General features: G+C 37.4%; 1 protein-coding gene and 1 pseudogene across 4 annotated transcripts in view; one reads left to right on the forward strand and one right to left on the reverse strand.

Moving 5' to 3' along the window:
• The window catches only part of KIF27 (kinesin family member 27), an 87,492-nt gene that overhangs the window by 29,470 nt on the left and 39,578 nt on the right, over window positions 1-18,444 (reverse strand). The window contains exons 11-13 of one of the 3 annotated variants that reach the window (XM_082843142.1): window positions 12,038-12,235; window positions 4,362-4,475; window positions 1,584-1,760 (exon numbers count right to left, since the gene is read on the reverse strand). In XM_082843142.1, the coding sequence (XP_082699268.1) occupies window positions 1,584-1,760; window positions 4,362-4,475; window positions 12,038-12,235 (489 nt within the window). The remainder of the gene's footprint in view (window positions 1-1,583; window positions 1,761-4,361; window positions 4,476-12,037; window positions 12,236-18,444) is intronic. The other 2 variants (XM_082843143.1, XM_082843144.1) reach the window with 2 other exon arrangements.
• On the forward strand, window positions 12,312-16,766 carry LOC309964587 (heterogeneous nuclear ribonucleoprotein A1-like; annotated as a pseudogene). The gene is made up of 2 exons: window positions 12,312-12,320; window positions 15,786-16,766. The product of its transcript is annotated as a heterogeneous nuclear ribonucleoprotein A1-like (transcript).

Genomic DNA, 18,444 nt, shown 5'->3' on the forward strand with positions numbered 1-18,444 from the left:
GACGGCTAATGATGTTGAGCATCTTTTTATGTGCTTATTGGACATTTGTATATCTTCTTTGAAGAAATTTCTATTATATCCTTTGCCCATTTTTTAATTGGGTTGTCTTTTTATTATTGAGTTGTTAGAGTTTTTTATCTATTCTAGATACAAGTCCTTTATCAGACATATGATTTGCAAATATCTTCTCCCATTCTGTGGGTTATCTTTTCACTTTCTGGATAATGTCCTTTGCATCACAAACATTTTTAATTTTGATGAAGTCCAATTTATCTAATGTTTCTTTTGTTGCTTGTGCTTTAGGTGAAATATCCAAGAAACCATTGCTTAACCCAAGGTCACAAAGAGTTATACCTATGTTTTCTTCTAAGACTTTTATAGTTTTAGCACTTACATCTAGGTCTTTCATTCATTTGAGTTAAATCTCTATATGTTATGAATATAGGCCTTTTTATATCATGTTTCTTGTCTGAAATGCATATGATCGCATCTTATGGTATTTCTTAAATACTGAAAAAATATGTAATATTCTTATGACTTTTGTTTTAAAAGAAACCCAGAAATATGTCTCAAGTTTCTCTTCTGTTTTATTAAAACAACCTTCAAAGAATCAATTTTGCTATGATTTCCTGTGGGTTTCCTTTATTTGCACTCTCTGCTTACCTCAGTATGTTCTGACTTCCTAAATATCACATCTTGTTGAAACTAGAAAACCAGAAGTCTCCCTTGTCTTTTTAATTAGAAAAATAAACAAATCTTCACTATACAAAATCTTCTCTCTTTTACAGGAAACCTGCAAACCCCTAACTGTGAGTAGTAAATGACAGATCGTTTTCAAGTCTATTCTTCCAAATTATCAATGTTCACTCTACAGCATCAAATGGTACAATTAATTTTTAAAATATCCAATAAGGGGGCTTCCCTGGTGGTGCAGTGGTTGAGAGTCCGCCTGCTGATGCAGGGGACATGGGTTCGTGCCCCGGTCCGGGAAGATCCCACATGCCGCGGAGCAGCTAGGCCCGTGAGCCATGGCCACTGAGCCTGCACGTCTGGAGCCTGTGCTCCACAACGGGAGACGCCACAACAGTGACAGGCCCGCGTACCGCAAAATAAATAAATAAATTAAATATCCACTAAGGTTAATAATAGAGGCTGCCAGGGGAAATGGTGAATTATTGCTTAATGGTTACAGAGTTTCTGTTTGAGGCAATAAAAAGTTTGGAAATAGACAAGAGTGATGGTTGTGCCACACTGTAAATGTAATTAATGCCGCTGAATTGTACACTTTAAAATGGTCAAAACGGTAAATTTTATGTTATGTATAATATACTACAATTTTTAAAAATACCCCCCAAAAGTTAATAATAAGTAAATCATACTTGGTAGAACATTGAACATTTTACTTCAAAATAGATTTTAGTGATAGACATTAAGTAAGCACTAATAAGCGAAATACACTGAAAACCAGAAAAGTTTTCTTTTGGTTTCTAACTTTACAGTGGTATGATTTACTTCATAGAGAAAAATAAATCCTAGTTTATAAGGCTTACAACCAGAATCAAAGAGCATATTAAATAGAATACCTGACTAGATCGTAACTTCTTATTTTCCAGATGGCTCTTCTCCTGTAACAGGGCCTCCTTCCTACAAACTATGGCCTCCCGTTTCTTTAAGTCTTCTTCCAGCTCCTCTAATTCTTGGCGTTGGTTCAGAACTTTCTCTACTTCTTCATCTAACCATTTCTTTTGCTCATCCAATTTCTACATTAAAATTCCAAAGGAATGTTATAATTTTTCTTCACCATAAAATTTATATGGTAATAATATAGCTTCAGATTGACTAAAACACCTTAAATGAACATTTAAAAACTATCTGGAATACCTTAAATGAACAGTGAGAATAATAAAATAGTGTCTGTCCAAAACTGTCAAGAAATAAGTGGTTCTAAGCTAACATCTTTCTGTGTTGTTTTATAAGGAATTAAAATTTATTCCACAAATATGTTTTGAGTCTGAGATTTTTCAGGCTGACAGTTTTCTTTATATTGAGAGTTAGTTCTGAGAACATGCTGGAAATCTTCTCTGTTACAGAGGTGCACACCTCTCTCACAGCACTAATACTACTGATTGTTCTACAGTCTTTCTCCCCTACTTGAGCTCCTTGACTGATTGCAGCGACAGTGCTTTTTGCCTCTGTAGCCTCAGTGCCTGCTCTACTGCCTGGCCCATGATTGGCTTTCAATAAAATGTTAAATGAATTCTTGATTCAGTCAATCAACTAATGAGGTGAATAAATGAATACGCATTGTGGAAGACATAGATGATGGAGCATGGAAATCCACTCTGCATTGTAGCCTGTCAACATCAAATAATTACAAAATAAAATAAATTGAGCTGTAAAGATTTCCAAACCAAACATCTCAGTATTCTCTTCAGTTAAGGATACCCAGAAATAAGTACAAACAAAAATGTGAATGGAATGACTGTCCAAGATGAACTCTACCAAGTGTCCATCTGCACTGGGACATAGTAATGAAGCAATGCCACCTAAATAACAAATAATAAGAAAACAAATCGATATAGAACTATTTTCCAGTTCTTCTCAAACTTGATAAAAACTGTCCCTAGAAATCTATATTAAGACAATAAGACAGTGAATATGCATGAGAAAAAGAGAGCAAAGTGGCCAAGGCAAAGCAGGTCCAGAGCTATGTAGTTTTCCATCCAGACCTAGATAGTATGGTCCTATAAGCAACAGCACATCCAAATAATATTGAGGCCTAAAATAGCAGCTCTACAATTATTAGGAACAGGAAGCATATCCCAGAGCAGCTACAGAAATACTTTAGTTTTGTTATATCCAGCTATACCTTAGAAACTCCATATATGAGACCCTATGAAGACTAGCAATTAACTTAAAACATATTCTACAAACATTTCTTGACTGTGAGTGGGGTCTGAAAGATGAATAACATATTCTGTAAGCTCCATTCCAACAGGAAAGAAACCAAAAAATTATGACGGTTGATAATAAATGTTGTATACAGCAAACTCCTAGGTACTATGTATGCAAAAATGGAAGGAGGGATCGGTTCTGTCTGAGAAATGGAAGAAATGTCAGTGCCAGCCTCACAGAGTAGGCAATATTTTAGCTGTGCTTTGAAGAATGGGTAGGAGTCTGCTAACATAATACAGGTTTTTTTAGGGAAATAATAATAAATGAATGGATTTTTCTGCATTTGATATAATAAAGGGTATGATTTGTGCAATTCACTGTATCTTAGTAACTTTTCTGAAAATTTCTTATTTTGTCTTTTCTTATAATAAATATTCCTACCACACAGTTCCAATTTTAAATACTCTCTTCTTATAAGAGAGCTTCATATCAAATCAATGTCCTATTAAAAGGTCTTTGGATAGTCATATTGATTAATATATAATCTTGTTCTTGTTTAGAGTCAAATTCTGGAAAATGTTGTTTTACAACATTAAAAAGCATGAAGGTCTCTGTTTGTTTGTTTTATTATTATTTTTAACCCAACATAATCAGTGCAAGCTGTGGGAATCTATTATTGTATTCATTTAAAATTTAGATCCTTAACATTTTGAAAAGCAGGTCTAACTATTCTATGCATTCCTACCTCACCTACTCCCCCACATACCCTTCCACCCAGAAATATTACCAAGCACGTCAGAGAGAGAGCTCTTCAACTAATTTCTAAAATACACTAGTAAAATAACTGAGAATACATTCATGTCCTAAATTTTACTATTAAAATATATAAGGTTTAAGAAGAGAGAGCAAATAAATTTTTCAGAATTAAGGTGATGTATTTGCATTTGAGGGTAATTACAGTTTTAAGCACATTAATCTTCAAGACTTTTAGAACTGCCATTTCTAATTTACATAAAATTAAAACTTTGTTTCTTTGAACTTTGATATTAATCTATGGATTTCATTTTTTAAATGTGGCACTAAAACAATAGCTTTTTAATATATTATATACGGTGCATATAGAATTTGGTTGTGCTTGAGTAGAGATCTCTTATCTTTAGAAATATATGTTTCCAGGTGAATAAACCAGTATTGACATGGGAATAAATACAATCTAGTTTTCATGTTTACATTCCTCAACATTCAGATAAACCCATTTCTACTGAAATAAGAATACAGCACATTTCCGAATGGGAAATTAATTTTTTAATAACACAAAAAATTCAGAAGAAATATTAGAAATTTTGTACTTGAGTGGCAAAACCTAGTGTTTGAAGATTTTATTCAGAGTCCACCACTTTTTACCCCTACTTAGACAATCATCAAATTGAAGTGAAACCAGGAAACACTAAATAGAATCGACAAACCTGGAGTTGGTCTATACTTCCAAACGAACCTTTTCTCCTTTTCATCTTAAATGCATCAAGGTCCTCAGCTTTCAGTTTTAGACCTTCTCCCTGTTCTGTTTTTAACTGTAGTTCCTATAGATAACAGGAATTGAAAACACCTTATTGCTTTTACTACATGGTCATCATTAAATATTTATGCAGATAATCATTTTAACATTTACTTTCTTAGTTGCAAAAAGAAAGAAAACGAGTAGATGAAGGTTGGGACCATTTAAGAAGAAAATAATGTTAGCCCCTCATTCAAGCAATAAAATCTCACAGTAAAAATCAGGATTTACTAGAAAAACTAGGTATTTTTTTTCATTCTTTGCCAGTGTTACAAATCTGCATAACAGGGATAAGAGTATGAAAATTATAAATTTGCTCTTTTCTTCTGCCTTTCTGAGTTCATTACCTTCAGTTAGTCCACCCAAGGCACCCATCTGCAATGGGGATATTAGAATTTATCACAGGAGAAATGTAAAAAGAAAAGTTATATTCAGTTTCCAGCATTCAAAAATCAGATTCTGCAGCATGAAAATAGTCTTTCAAGATTGATCATGGTCCTCTGAAGAGTATTTTCCAAATTCCTTTAGTTTCCATTCACATCTTAAGAGTCATGTCAAGAGGGCCCTTGTGTTCTACTGGGGTTTAGAGACGATGTTGCCATCCACCACCAAAGCTTAGCAGGAATCAGGAAGGAGGCCATGAACTCAAAGTGAACTGGTCCACACTGCTATTCCTTACTGGTCCACGATGGATAAGTACAGAAATTAAAAGTAAGTGTTTAGAACCTTTTACAAAAATTTAACAGAATAATTTTATGTCTGTTGAATCTAATAATTAAAAGATAGACTTGTATATTTTAGTTTTTATTTCATTTTTCTACTAGTTCTTGTTTTACAAAGGTATTGGGCTGTGACAAATTAATAATAAAATGAAACCTGTATCTTTTCCATAGGTAATTTCAGAAGTACTGATAAAAAGGAAGTAAAAGGGAAGTCTACCATTTTCCAGCCCTGGAAATGGCAGAAAGGAGAAAAGAGACAGTAAAAAAGATGTGTGTCCCAATTTTCTTCTCTCTGAGTTTTGGCCCAGAAAGGGGATGATAAATAAAGGTATCACTGAGAGCAGACGGAGAAAATGAGGACTGCAGCGCAGAGGCCTCACACACACATGGATCTGCCCAGTCTTGCTGAAAGAACAGAGAAGTACGATCAGGAAACAGAGACTAATTGGACTTCTTGGCCTCAGATGATGAGGATCCTGAGTTGAGAACAAATAGGGGTCAGTTATTGTGGGGAATTGACCCCAAAACTGAAGGTGAGGACAGGCCACTGGGCTAGCAAGCTAGATGGAAGATCTAATAGTCTCAACAGGGATTTATAATGCCATTAGGAGATGAGATGAAGCCAAAGCACCTCCAGGCTCTAAGCTGAAAGTGAGACCAATCTATGAACTATACTGGCTTCATATCAAGTGCCAGCAGGGAAAGGTGAACAAGAGAGAGCAGATTCCAGCCAGTCACATCCAAGGACCAAATGAAACTCAGAAAGTCCCTTCCCCTTCAACACCATGTGATGCAATAAAGCTACACACCAGAACACCACATATACCAGACTCTATCTTTGAGAATCATGGGGAGGAAGAGGCCAAGAGACTGAATATTCTTATTCAAGAGAACTGAGAATTATTTGAAGGAAATGTTTAAACTATCAGAATAAGGTTTGGACAGACTGGTAATTTGGTTAGTTCCCATGATATTTCCAGAAATTCTCGTGACATGGTTTGGGCAGGGCAGGGTGGGAGGGGTGTCATAAGGAACACAGGTCTGCTATAGACTAGATACATTTTCTATGCCCACTTGAGTTGAATTATGAGTGCATTTGGACCCTGTTATATTTACTACCCATTAATTTTTCATGCTTCCCTAGCTCTAGTTCACAGTTATAAGTTAGCCCCTGTCACAGTCACAGCAACTTCAGGATGCTGAAATAAAGGCACCTTATACTGGAGCTGACTGCCTACTATTCCTATTCTTCTACAAATGCTTTGAAAGTGTACTGCAGGTGGTCTAATCCCCTCTTTTGCATGTTGCTCTAGACATAATTACCTTTATCTTATATTGTAATCTCTATTATAATAGTAAAATAACTGTCTACCAGGTACTGTGCTTTGCTTTTTACATCTATTTAATTATCCCATTTAATCCTCACAATAATCCTATGAAACAGATACCATTATAAATCCCATTTTATAGATGAGGAAATTGGTGCTTAGAGAAGTAAAAATCCCAGGTCACATTTCAGGGGTTCCTATACCTTTCCTTTACAGCTCATCCATAGTCTTCAGTTAAGAACTGAAGAACCTATGCAGAAGAACATGGAGAACCTATGCAGAAGTCATAGTATTCTCTGGAAATGGTTTAGTCAAGTGAAAAATGGAATGTTAGACAGTTAGCTCCAAACAGAAGACAAGATATCCCTTAGGACTCTGAGCAGGTTTTGCTTTTGCATTAAGTAGTAGAAACTTCAATATATCTTCGGGGCAGACTGTTCCTTTCTCTGGAATACTCATTCTCCCCTTAAATGGGTCACATTTCCCTAGAATGAGAGAAGGAACAAAATTACCCTAGATAAGAATGTAAAAAGTTTAAGTTACAGGCAGAGTTGCATTTCAGCAGACTATGCATTCTGCTCAAAAGTATTTTTCTTTTCCCTAAACATAGATTTAGAGAGTGCTATGTCTTGTTGCTTTAAGCCAGGGTTCATGAGAGATGAGAAGCTGAGACCCAAAGACCACAGGACTGACAGGCAGGCCTGATCCTCACACTGGAGGAAGGACAGGAACGAACAGACTAGGCTGTTGTCAGCGAAATGAGAATTGAACAGATTCAAGATATTTAGAAGACTCAATTTATAGGACTTTGTGATTCATTGGATATGCGTAATGAGGAAGAGGACAGAGTCAAGGATGACTGCTAAATTTCTAGCTTACCCATCTGAATGCATTGAAATGTCATGTAAAGTACACTGGAAAACTATATTTTCTCTCCCATGAAGGGAGCAGGGAGGAGGAATAGTGCCGAGGTAAGTAAGGGAATTCACCTATAAGACAACCTAATAAAGATGTCAATGGTTGGATATATGAATCCAGAGCTCAAATGGCAAATCTGGTATTAAGGATTAAATCTGGGAGTTGTCAGAGTTAAACTGCAGTCATGGAAAAAGACAAGGTGAGAGGTCACCCAGGACAGAGTATGGAAGATACGAGGGCATAGGCTAGAGCCCTGAGTAACTTCCATAGGTAGGAAACGATAGTGTAGGATAAGCTAGCAAAGACAAAGAACAAGCAATCAGAGAAGAAAAAACAAGGTGAGTATAATTTCACAAAGGCAAAGGGGGAAATATTTCAAGATGGAGAGAGTGGTGAACTATGGTGGATGCAGCTGAGGTGTGACAGAGAGAGCACTAGTGAACTTCTCAAGAGCTTTGAAGTGAACGGTACAGCCAAGACCCAGAAACCAGACTGGAGAGGAGAAGAGAACAAATGAAAGGAAAGGAAACAGAATCAAATATAGTAAACTTTTCCAAGAAGTTTGGTTATAAAGGGGAGAAGTGAGAGAGAGAAGTATAAAGTTGAAGGAGAATAATTTTAGGATGAGAAAAGTCTAAGATGTTTAAAGAAAGAATCTAGGAGAAAAGGAAAAGATGAAAATACAGGAAGAGAAAAAGACAAATGAGATAAAGCACATAAGTGCTTAGCACAGTACTGACTGAAGACAAATAATAAATATTATTTACTGCTATAATAATGATTATTACCACTATTATTTAGAATGAGTAACTCAAGGAAATTAAGAAAGCAATTCCATTTATAATAACATCTAAAATAATAAAATATCTGGGAATAAATTTAACCAAGGAGGTAAAAGACTAGTACACTAAAAATTATAAAACATTCTGAAAGAAATTAAAGAAGATTTAAATAAATGAAAAGATGCCCCATCCTCATGGATAGGAAAACTTAATATTGTCATGATGCCAATACTACACTAAGAGATCTACATAGTCAACACAATCCATATCAAAATTCCAATGGCCGCAGGCTTCCCTGGTGGCACAGTGGTTGAGAGTCCGCCTGCCAATGCAGGGGACACGGGTTCGTGCCCCAGTCTGGGTGGATCCCACATACCATGGAGCAGCTGGGCCTGTGAGCCATGGCCACTGAGCCTGCGCATCCGGAGCCTGTGCTCCGCAACGGGAGAGGCCACAACAGTGAAAGGCCTGTGTACTGCAAAAAAAAAAAAAAAAAAAAAAAAAATCCAATGGCTGGGACTTCCCTGGTGGTCCAGTGGTAAAGAATCCGCTTTCCAATGCAGGGGACTTGCATTCAATCCCTGGTCAGGGAACTAAGATCCCACATGCCGCAGGGCAACTAAGCCCACGCGCCACAACTACTGAGCTTGCGCGCCTCAATGAGAGAGCCTGTGTGCTGCGTACTACAGAGTCTACGCACCCTGGAGCCCATGCACCACAACTAGAGAGAAAACCTGCATGCCACAACTAGAGAGAAGCCCACATACCACAACTAGAGAGAAGCCATTGTGCCACAACAAAGAGCCTGCACCACAACGAAAGATCCTGCATGCCTCAACTAAGACCAGATGCAGCCAAAAAAATAAAGAAAATAAATAAATTTTTAAAAAGTGGACCTACAGAGAAAAACCCAAGAACAGATCGTCGTAAAAGGAATAATTTGAAAATAAAAATTTGTTGAGTGCTGCTGTAAAAAAAAAAGAACCATGCATTAAACACAATTAAAGCATTAAAAAAAAAATTCCAATGGCCTTTTTTGCAGAAATGGAAAAGCTGACCCTTAAATTCATGTGGAATTTCAAGAGTCCTCAAATAGCCAAAACAATCCTGAAAAAGTACAAAGTTGGAGGACTTACTTCCCAAAACCTACTGCAAAGCTACTGTAATCAAAACAGTGTGTACTTGCACAAGGATAGACATATAGACAAATGGAATAGAACTGAAAGTTTAGAAATAAATCCATAAATCTACAGCCAATTGATTTTTGACAAGGGTACCAAGTCCATTAAACAGGGAAAGAATAGTCTTTTCAATAGATGGTGCTGGAACAACTGGATTTCCACATGCAAAAGAATGAAGATGGACCCCTACCTCACACCATATACAAAAATTAACTCAAAATGGACCAGGAACCTAAATATAAGAGCTAAAACCATAAGATTCCAGAAGAAAACATAGGGGTAAATCCTTATGACCTTAGATTTGGCAACAGATTCTTAGATATGATACTAAAAGCACAAGCAACAAAAGGAAAAATAGATAAACTGGAACTTCATAAAAAATGTAAAACTTTGGTGCATCAAAGAATATTATCAAGAAAATGTAAAGGGCTTCTCTGGTTGAGAATCTGCCTGCCAATGCAGGGGACACGGGTTCGAGCCCTGGTCTGGGAAGATCCCACATGCCACGGAGCAACTGGGCCCGTGAGCCACAACTACTGAGCCTGTGCGTCTGGAGCCTGTGCTCCGCAACAGGAGAGGCCATGAGAATGAGAGGTCCGTGCACCACGATGAAGAGTGGCCCCCGCTCACCACAACTAGAGAAAGCCCTCGCACAGAAATGAAGATCTAACACAGCCAAAAATAAATAAATAAATAAAATTAAAAAAAAAAAGAAAATGTAAAGATAATCTACAGAATGGAAAAAAATATTTGGAAGTCATGTATCCGATAAAGTTTAATGTCCAGAATACATAATGAATTCCCACAACTCAACAACAAAGAGACAACCCAATTAAAAAGTAGACAAAGAACTTGAAAAGACATTTCTCCAAAGAAGATATACAAACGGGCAATAAGCACATGAAAAGGTGTTCAATACCATTAGTCATTATGGAAATGAAAATCAAAACCACAACGAGATTCCACTTCACATGTACTTGGATGACTATAATAAAAAAGAAACAGAAAATGACAAGTGTTGATGAACATGCAGAGAAATCAGACCCCCCATACATTGCTGGTGGGAATGTAAAATGGTGCTGCCACTATCAGAAACAGTTGGTGGTTCCTCAAAAAGCTAAGCATAGAATTAGCATATGACCCAGCAATTCCACACCTAGGTATTTCAATTCCAAATTGAAAGCAGGCACTTGAACAGTTACTTCTATGCCAATGTTTATCACAGCATTATTCGATAGCCAAAACGTGGAAACAACCCAAGTGCCTATCAGATAAATGCAGAAACAAAATGTTGTGTATGCAATGGAATATTACCCAGCCATAAGAAGGAATGAAGTTCTGATATATACTACAACATGGCTGAACCTTGAAAACATGATGCTAAATGAAAAAATCCAGATACAGGACAAATATTGTATGATTTCACTTTTATGAAATATCTAGAATAGGCAAATTCATAAAGAGAGAAGTAGATTAGGGTTACCAGGGGCTTGGGGGGAAGAGGGGAAAGGGAATTATTGCTAATGGTTACCAAGTGTCTATTAAGGGTGATGAAAAAGTTTTGGAAAAAGACAGTGGTGATGGTTGCACAACACCGAATGTAATTAATGGCACTGAGCTATATGCTTAAACAAAGTTAAAATGGTCAATTTCATGTTATATTATTTTATAAAAATCAATAATGTAATATACCAAAACTCACTGTACACTTTACATGGGTGAACTGTATGATATGTGAAGTATATCTCAATAAAGCTGATTAAAAAAAAAAATCAGTAATTTGGCTTAAATGCTCTTTTAAGTTCCCTTCCATCACTAAATTCTGTCATTTTTTTTTTGAAGGTCTGAGAATATATTATTTTCCAAAGTTTAAAATCTAGGAAATCTCCAATTATGTTCCAAACCTTGGGTCTTGCTTAACATTTGAACAGAACAGAGCCTGGTACACAGTGCTAGATAAGTGTTTGTTGTTGTTATTATGATCATTATCATCATTCTCTTCTTCAAAAGAGCCCTACTGAGGCAAGTATGATAAGGCCATCTTAGATAAGAATAAACAGACACAGAGAGGGTAAGTGATTTTCTCAGTAAATGATCTTATCTAGCCAGGAACTGAGAGAGTTGGGATTGAATACATGCAAGCCTGGCTCCAGAGCCCAGGCTGACACCACTAGTTCCTCCCCAGCCCAATCCATTCTATAGAACGGCTGGGCATACAGGTCTGATCACTTTTCTGCACACTATGAATGAAATGGTACCATTTTACCTTGTACTTTTTTCTATGCTGCCACATGGACAATGCATGTCAAAGCACTTTGAAAATGGCAAATCCTATTCAAATGTTAGATATTTTTTTAGAAAGTCAGCTTTATAAATTTGTGTTTTTGACAGCCTCAACTGAAGTTAAGATCCTAGTTACAGAAATTATCACGGCACTTTCTTTTGGGAAGTCAAAGCCTTCAAGACAGTACTCAGAATTCAATAAATAGCTTTTACTATGTAGATCAACAAAGTTTTAAAGTGAATGAGGACAGCAGCCAAGGACAGGCCAAGGTGAGATACCTCACAAGCCAACTGAATCAAGACCTTGGTTACATTAGCTCTGAGCCATTGAACATTTCATATTATGCTTAGCAGGAAAGTATGACAATATTACTTTGATTTTTTGTTGACCCCGCTTAATTTCTGCATCCAGTTGCTTCCTTTTCTCATTTTCTTCTTGAAGTCTTTTTTGCAGCTGTACCTTTTGATGCTTCATGTGATCTACATTCTGCTCTAGTTCATTAGCATGTTTCTCATTTTGGATCGACAGTGATGCCAATTTCTTACTATTTTGTTGCTTCTTCTGTAAGACCTGGGATCATATGAATATTTCAAAATGTAAAACTGCACCTCTCATATCCCTCCACTAAACTTAAACTTTTCATTTAATGACGCAGGTAGGCATTTTTGCCTAGATTTTAATTTATTCTTGATAGTTTCACAACTGTTTTCTACATTTCTACTTTTATAGTCAAGCAAATATCATAATTTTCACCAGATATAAAGAATAATGAGACTTCCTGGTGCTGACAGCCAAACAGAACAAAATTGACATCGTTGCTTTTTTTATTGTTTTAATTTTAAAATATTTTATGTACATAATAAAAATTAAAACAATACAAAACTAAACTTATATTTAAAATGACTCTTCTCTCAGACGCCTAATCTACCTGTCCTGTTTCCTGAAACAAAATTACCAATTTCTTAAATATTCCTTGAGAAATAATTTATATGCACATAAGTAACTTTATGTTCTAGGTAGACTATTCTCCACCTCCCCTTTTTTTCTGTTTAACGTATCTTAGAGGTGTTTTCTCATAGATTTGTTCTTTCTATATGACTGCATAGTATTCCACTGTGCTCATCTTTAATATCCAGCTGCAGCCTAAATCATTAATCCCTGAGTTAAGATGATCAGAAATGATACCATTTTCCCTGAGAGTGACCAACCATTGTAATTACTATTTTAATTACCTTAAATAAGGCTTTTCCTCTCTAGGTAAAGTTATCCATAGACAGCATTAAAATTTTTTGAAGAGTTTACTAATATAAAATACCAGAGTATTTCAATTTAATCCTGATCAAACAAGCAAACATATATTAGATTTGTATGCTGTACTTTAGCGTTACACTAAGTAAGTACCTCTTATGTGACATAAAAAAGTTAAGGTGAGGTCATTTGTAAGTTATGCAGACTATGATTAATTATTTTCTTTATCTTGGCGATAAATTGTTGACATAAACACATTTTGTTTTAATTAAACTAAGTATTCACAGAGGCATTGTAGCTTAGAGCAGCGCTACTCAAAATGTGGTCTGTGGACCAGTACCACTCACAGACTGTTGTCAGCCTGCACCATGAAGCACATTATTAGATTCAGCTGATGATGTTTTCATGCAAGACTTTGTTGATGAGAGAAGCTGTGCTCCCATTTACCTTTATCTCACTGCAGACCAATAATGAACAATCTGCAGATGGACTACTTGGAGTACTACTAGCTTGGAGGCCACAGGACTCTGCAGTTTCCCATGCCTGGATTTGGACCCTGGCTTTGTCACTTTTTTTTTTTTTTTGCGGTATGCGGGTCTCTCACTGTCGTGGCCTCTCCCATTGCGGAGCACAGCCTCCGGACGCGCAGGCTCAGCGGCCATGGCTCACGGGCCCAGCCGCTCCGCGGCATGTGGGATCTTCCTGGACCGGGGCACGAACCCACGTCCCCTGCATCGGCAGGCGGACTCTCAACCACTGTGCCACCAGGGAAGCCTCTGTCACTTATATTTGACAGTATTGCAATACTGGAGTAAAAAATGTTAATACTAGAATTTTAGTGTCTTTTCCACATGATATTGAAGATATCAGTATAAGTACTGATAATCTTATTTAAAAGTGAGATAGGTTTGTCATTTGCACTTATTCCACAGATGCTCAAACGTGCACCTCTGTTAGCATTAAACAGAGCATATAATGCAGCATATAATGCTATATATATCTAAAGACCAAGAATACAGATTTTAGATTTTAATTAAAACAAATTTTTTAAGTTTTAAAAACTAAAATAACTTCATTATACCAATAAAACCACTAGTATTTCAATGTTAAAATGGTATGAAATGTTAGAGTACTGAAAACTATTATTATCATCACAATTATGTGACTGAGTGAGTTATTTTACCTTTGTAAACCTTAGCTTCCTCATTTGTAAGAGTGTAAAAATACCCACTTCAGGGCTTCCCTGGTGGCACAGAGGGCGGCGTACCGCAAAAAATAAATAAATAAATAAAAATACCCACTTCAAAGGATTAAATAATGATTAAGTAATACATATAATACATATAAAACATCTAGTATGTATATAGCACTTGGTAGATACTTAACTATCACACTTCTCATCCCCACCACCATCCTTATCATCTTTAGCATCCCAATCCCCATCAGTTGTGCATGCATATGGCAAAGGCACAGAAATCTCTAAAACTATGTGGGACACTTCTTTCAGTCCTCCTTCTATGAGATGTTTCTTTTGAATTTAATTAAGTTCTTTCCTTTCCTCATCAGTACCCTCAGCAGAAAAAGATACACAACAAGAAACATGGAAAACAAAAAGAACATGATAATTCAAACCCTATTAATAATCTTTCATTTAATCTTTTAATCACAACCATAAAAATAATCTTTGCTAAATCCACACACAAGGCTTAAGCTATAGATTTATATGGTTAATATAATAACCTCCTTAGAAAAATAATAATTTTGGCTATTTCAAGAAAACTGGAAAAAACACAAACACATGAAGACTAAACCATGTGCTACTAAACAGCCAATGGGTCAACAAAGAAATCAAAGGAGAATCAAAAAATACCTTGAGACAAGTGAAAATGGAACCACAACTGTCCAAAATCTATGCGACACAAAAAAAGCAGTTTTAAGAGGGAAGTGTACAGTGATACAGGCCTTCCTCAAGAAACGAGAAAAATCTCAAATAAACAATCTAACATTACACCTAAAGGAACTAGAAAAAGAAGAACATGCAAAGCCCAAAGTTAGTAGAAGAAAGGAAATAATAAAGGTCAGAGAAGAAATAAATGAAATAGAGACTAAAAAAACAATAGAAAAGATCAGTGATACTAAGAGCTGGTTTTCTGAAAAGGTAAATAAAATCGACAATTTAGCCAGACTCAGAAAGAAAAAAAGAGAGGGCTCAAGTGAATAAAATCAAAAATGAAAGAGAAGTCACTACTGATACCACAGAAATACAAAGGACCCTAAAAGAGTATGATCAGGGGCTTCCCTGGTGGCGCAGTGGTTAAGAATCCGCCTGCCAATGCAGGGGACATGGATTCGAGCCCTGGTCTGGGAAGATCCCACATTTAGTTGCCGTGGAGCAACTAAACCCATGTGCCACAACTACTGAGCCTGAGCTCTAGAGCCTGCGAGCTACAACTACTGAGCCCACATACCACACCTACTGAAGCCCGCGTGCCTAGAGCCCATGCTCTGCAACAAGAGAAGCCACCACAATGAGAAACCTGTGCACCACAACGAAAAGTAGCCCCCACTCACCGCAACTAGAGAAAGCCCGTGCGCAGCAATGAAGACCCAACACAGCCAAAAAAAAAGACAAAAAAGAGTATGATCAACAATTATACACCAAAAAATTGGATAACCTAGAAGAAATGGATAAATCCCTAGATACACACAGTCTTCCAAGACTGAATCATGAAGAAATAGAAAATCTGAATAGACAGATGACCAGTACAAGATCGGTTCTTACTTATTAATACTGAGTATAAGAATTACAATCAGAACTGAAGGTAGGATAACCTTTCTGCCCGTGGATGCCGCCAAGTAAGCATCATTGAAGCCTCCCCCCTCTACTGCCGTCGTGCCTAAGTCAGTCTCCCAAAGAGCCCGAACAGCTGCAGAAGCTCCTCATCAGATGTCTGAGCTTTGAAACAATTGATGCGAATCTGAGGAGCCACCTGAGCAGCGGGCAGCGCTCACAGACTGTGTGGTAACGAGGGGTCCAAACACCAGGTGCTCCAGAGGCTTCGGGTTTGTCACGTATGCCATTGCAGAGGAGGTGGATGCGGCCATGGATGTGAGGCCACACGAGGTGGATGGAAGAGTTGGGGAACCAAAGAGGGCCGTCTCAAGAGAAGATTCTCAAAGACCTGGTGCCCACTTAACCGTGAAAAAAATTTTTGTTGGTGGCATTAAAGAAGACACTGAAGAACATCACCTAAGAGATTATTTTGAACAGTGTGGGAGAACTGAAGTGATTGAAATCATGACCGACTGAGGCAGTGGCAAAAACAGAGGCTTTGCTTTTGTAACCTTTGATGACCATGACGCCGCAGACAAGACTGTCATTCAGAAATATCACACAGTGAACGGCCACAACTGTGAAGTAAGGAAAGCCCTATCTAAGCAAGAGAAGGCTAGCGCTTCATCCAGCCAAAGAGGTCGAAGTGGTTCTAGAAACTTTGGTGGTGGTCGTGGAGGGGGTTTTGGTGGGAATGACAACTCTGCTCGTGGAGGGAACGTCAGTGGTCGAGATGCCTTTGGTGGCAGCCGTGGTGGGGGGGGATATGGTGGCAGTGGGGATGGCAGTAATGGATTTGGTAATGACGGAAGCCATTTTGGAGGTGGCGGAAGCTACAATGATTTTGGCAATTACAACAATCAATCTTCAAATTTTGGACCCATGAAAGGACGAAACTGTGGAGGCAGAAGTTCTGGCCCCTATGGTGGTGGAGGCCAATACTTTGCCAAACCACGAAACCAAGGTGGCTATGGTAATTCCAGCAGCAGCAGTAGCTACAGCAGTGGCAGAAGGTTTTAATTACTGCCAGGAAACAAAGTTTAGCAGGAGAGGAGAGCCAGGAGAGTGACAGGGAAGCTACAGGTTACAAGAGATTTGTGAACTCGGCCAAGCACAGCGGTGGCAGGGTCTAGCTGCTACAAAGAAGACATGTTTTAGACAATACTCATGTGTATGGGCAAAAAAAACTCAAGGGCTGTATTTGTGCCTAGTTGTATAACAGGTTATTTTAGTTTCTGTTCTGCGGAAAGTGTAAAGCATTCCAACAAAGGGTTTTATTTAATGTAGGTTTTTGTTTTTTGCACTCATGCTGTTGATTGCTAACTGTAATAGTCTGATCAGGACGCTGAATAAATGTGTCTTTAAAAAACAAAAAACAACTGAAGGTAGGATAAAAACCTATGAAATTATAAATAAATTTCATAATAATCATAAAGGAAAGCTCTTAATTGTTTTGTTCTACTAATGTTTTGTTAAAACGAGTACGTTGTTAGATGTCGCAGCCTTAATTTAACGGTCAAGAAATTTTAAAAAATTGATCGCAAGACTCTCGGAGGTGAATTGCTAAGGGAAAAAATGTATTCTGAAGGAAAGTGCAAAGTGTCACGTCACGTTATTTTAACTTGGTGTTGACTTGAGAGGCTACTTAAGTAAAATAAAATTTTAATGGCGATGTGCAGATGTTTGAGATGGCATTAAAAACCCTAGAAGAAGGGACTTTTTTGCTCTTTTCACTCCTGCATCCCCATCTAGAACAGGACCTGGCACACAGGAGGTGTGCGGTGAACACTTACCTTGTTGAAAGAAAATAACTGTGGCACAGTTTCAAAAATAGATAACTAATGCTCTGACTAGGTTAACTACAATTCCATTCTATGTACAGTGGAAACAATATGAAAGCAATAGATTATGAATCAGGGACTTCCCTGGTGGTCCAGTGGTTGAGAATCCATATTGCAATGCAGGGGACGCTGGTTCGATCCCTGGTCAGGAAACTAAGAACCCACATGCCATAGGGCAACTAACCCTGCATGCCACAACTACAGAACCCATGCACTCTGGAGCCCTCACACCACAACTACTGAGCCTGCCCACACGCTACTAGAGAGCCTGCACACTGCAACTAATGAGCCCATGCGCTAGAGAGAAGCCTGCACACCACGGTGAAGAGCCCACATGCCACAACGAAAGATCCCACGTGCCGCAACTAAGACCCAACACAGCGAAAAAATAAATAAAATATTTTTAAAAAAAGATTATGAATCAAAAGAACTGGAAAAGGCACTTTAGTAAATTCATTATAAGCAAACTAACAAAGCACTCTGACTATACCAAAAGCATCTGGGAACGGCTTCATGCACAAAATCTCTCTATAATGGAATACTTATCAAAGAATAGAATTTTTAAACTGTAGCTATATTTGAGGATATAGCAAAGTACAGCATTAGGAAATTAAGAATAAGATGTGGTACTCAAAGTTATTAACCTTTCTTAAACCAATCAGTTATGATTTCAGAAAACTGTCTGAAACACTTATATTTGTAGAGTGTCAAGAAAGTGCTATATACATACCAGATGTTATATATGTATTATTTAATCATTAGTTAATCTTTTATCCTTCAGAAAAGGATACTATTTTCTGTGGTTATCTTTATTTCTCACCATGTGGTTTTTGATAAAAAGATTAAAATAATACACT

Source organism: Leucopleurus acutus (assembly GCF_964270905.1).
Source record: "Leucopleurus acutus genome assembly, chromosome: 7".
Lineage (NCBI taxonomy): Eukaryota > Metazoa > Chordata > Mammalia > Artiodactyla > Delphinidae > Leucopleurus > Leucopleurus acutus.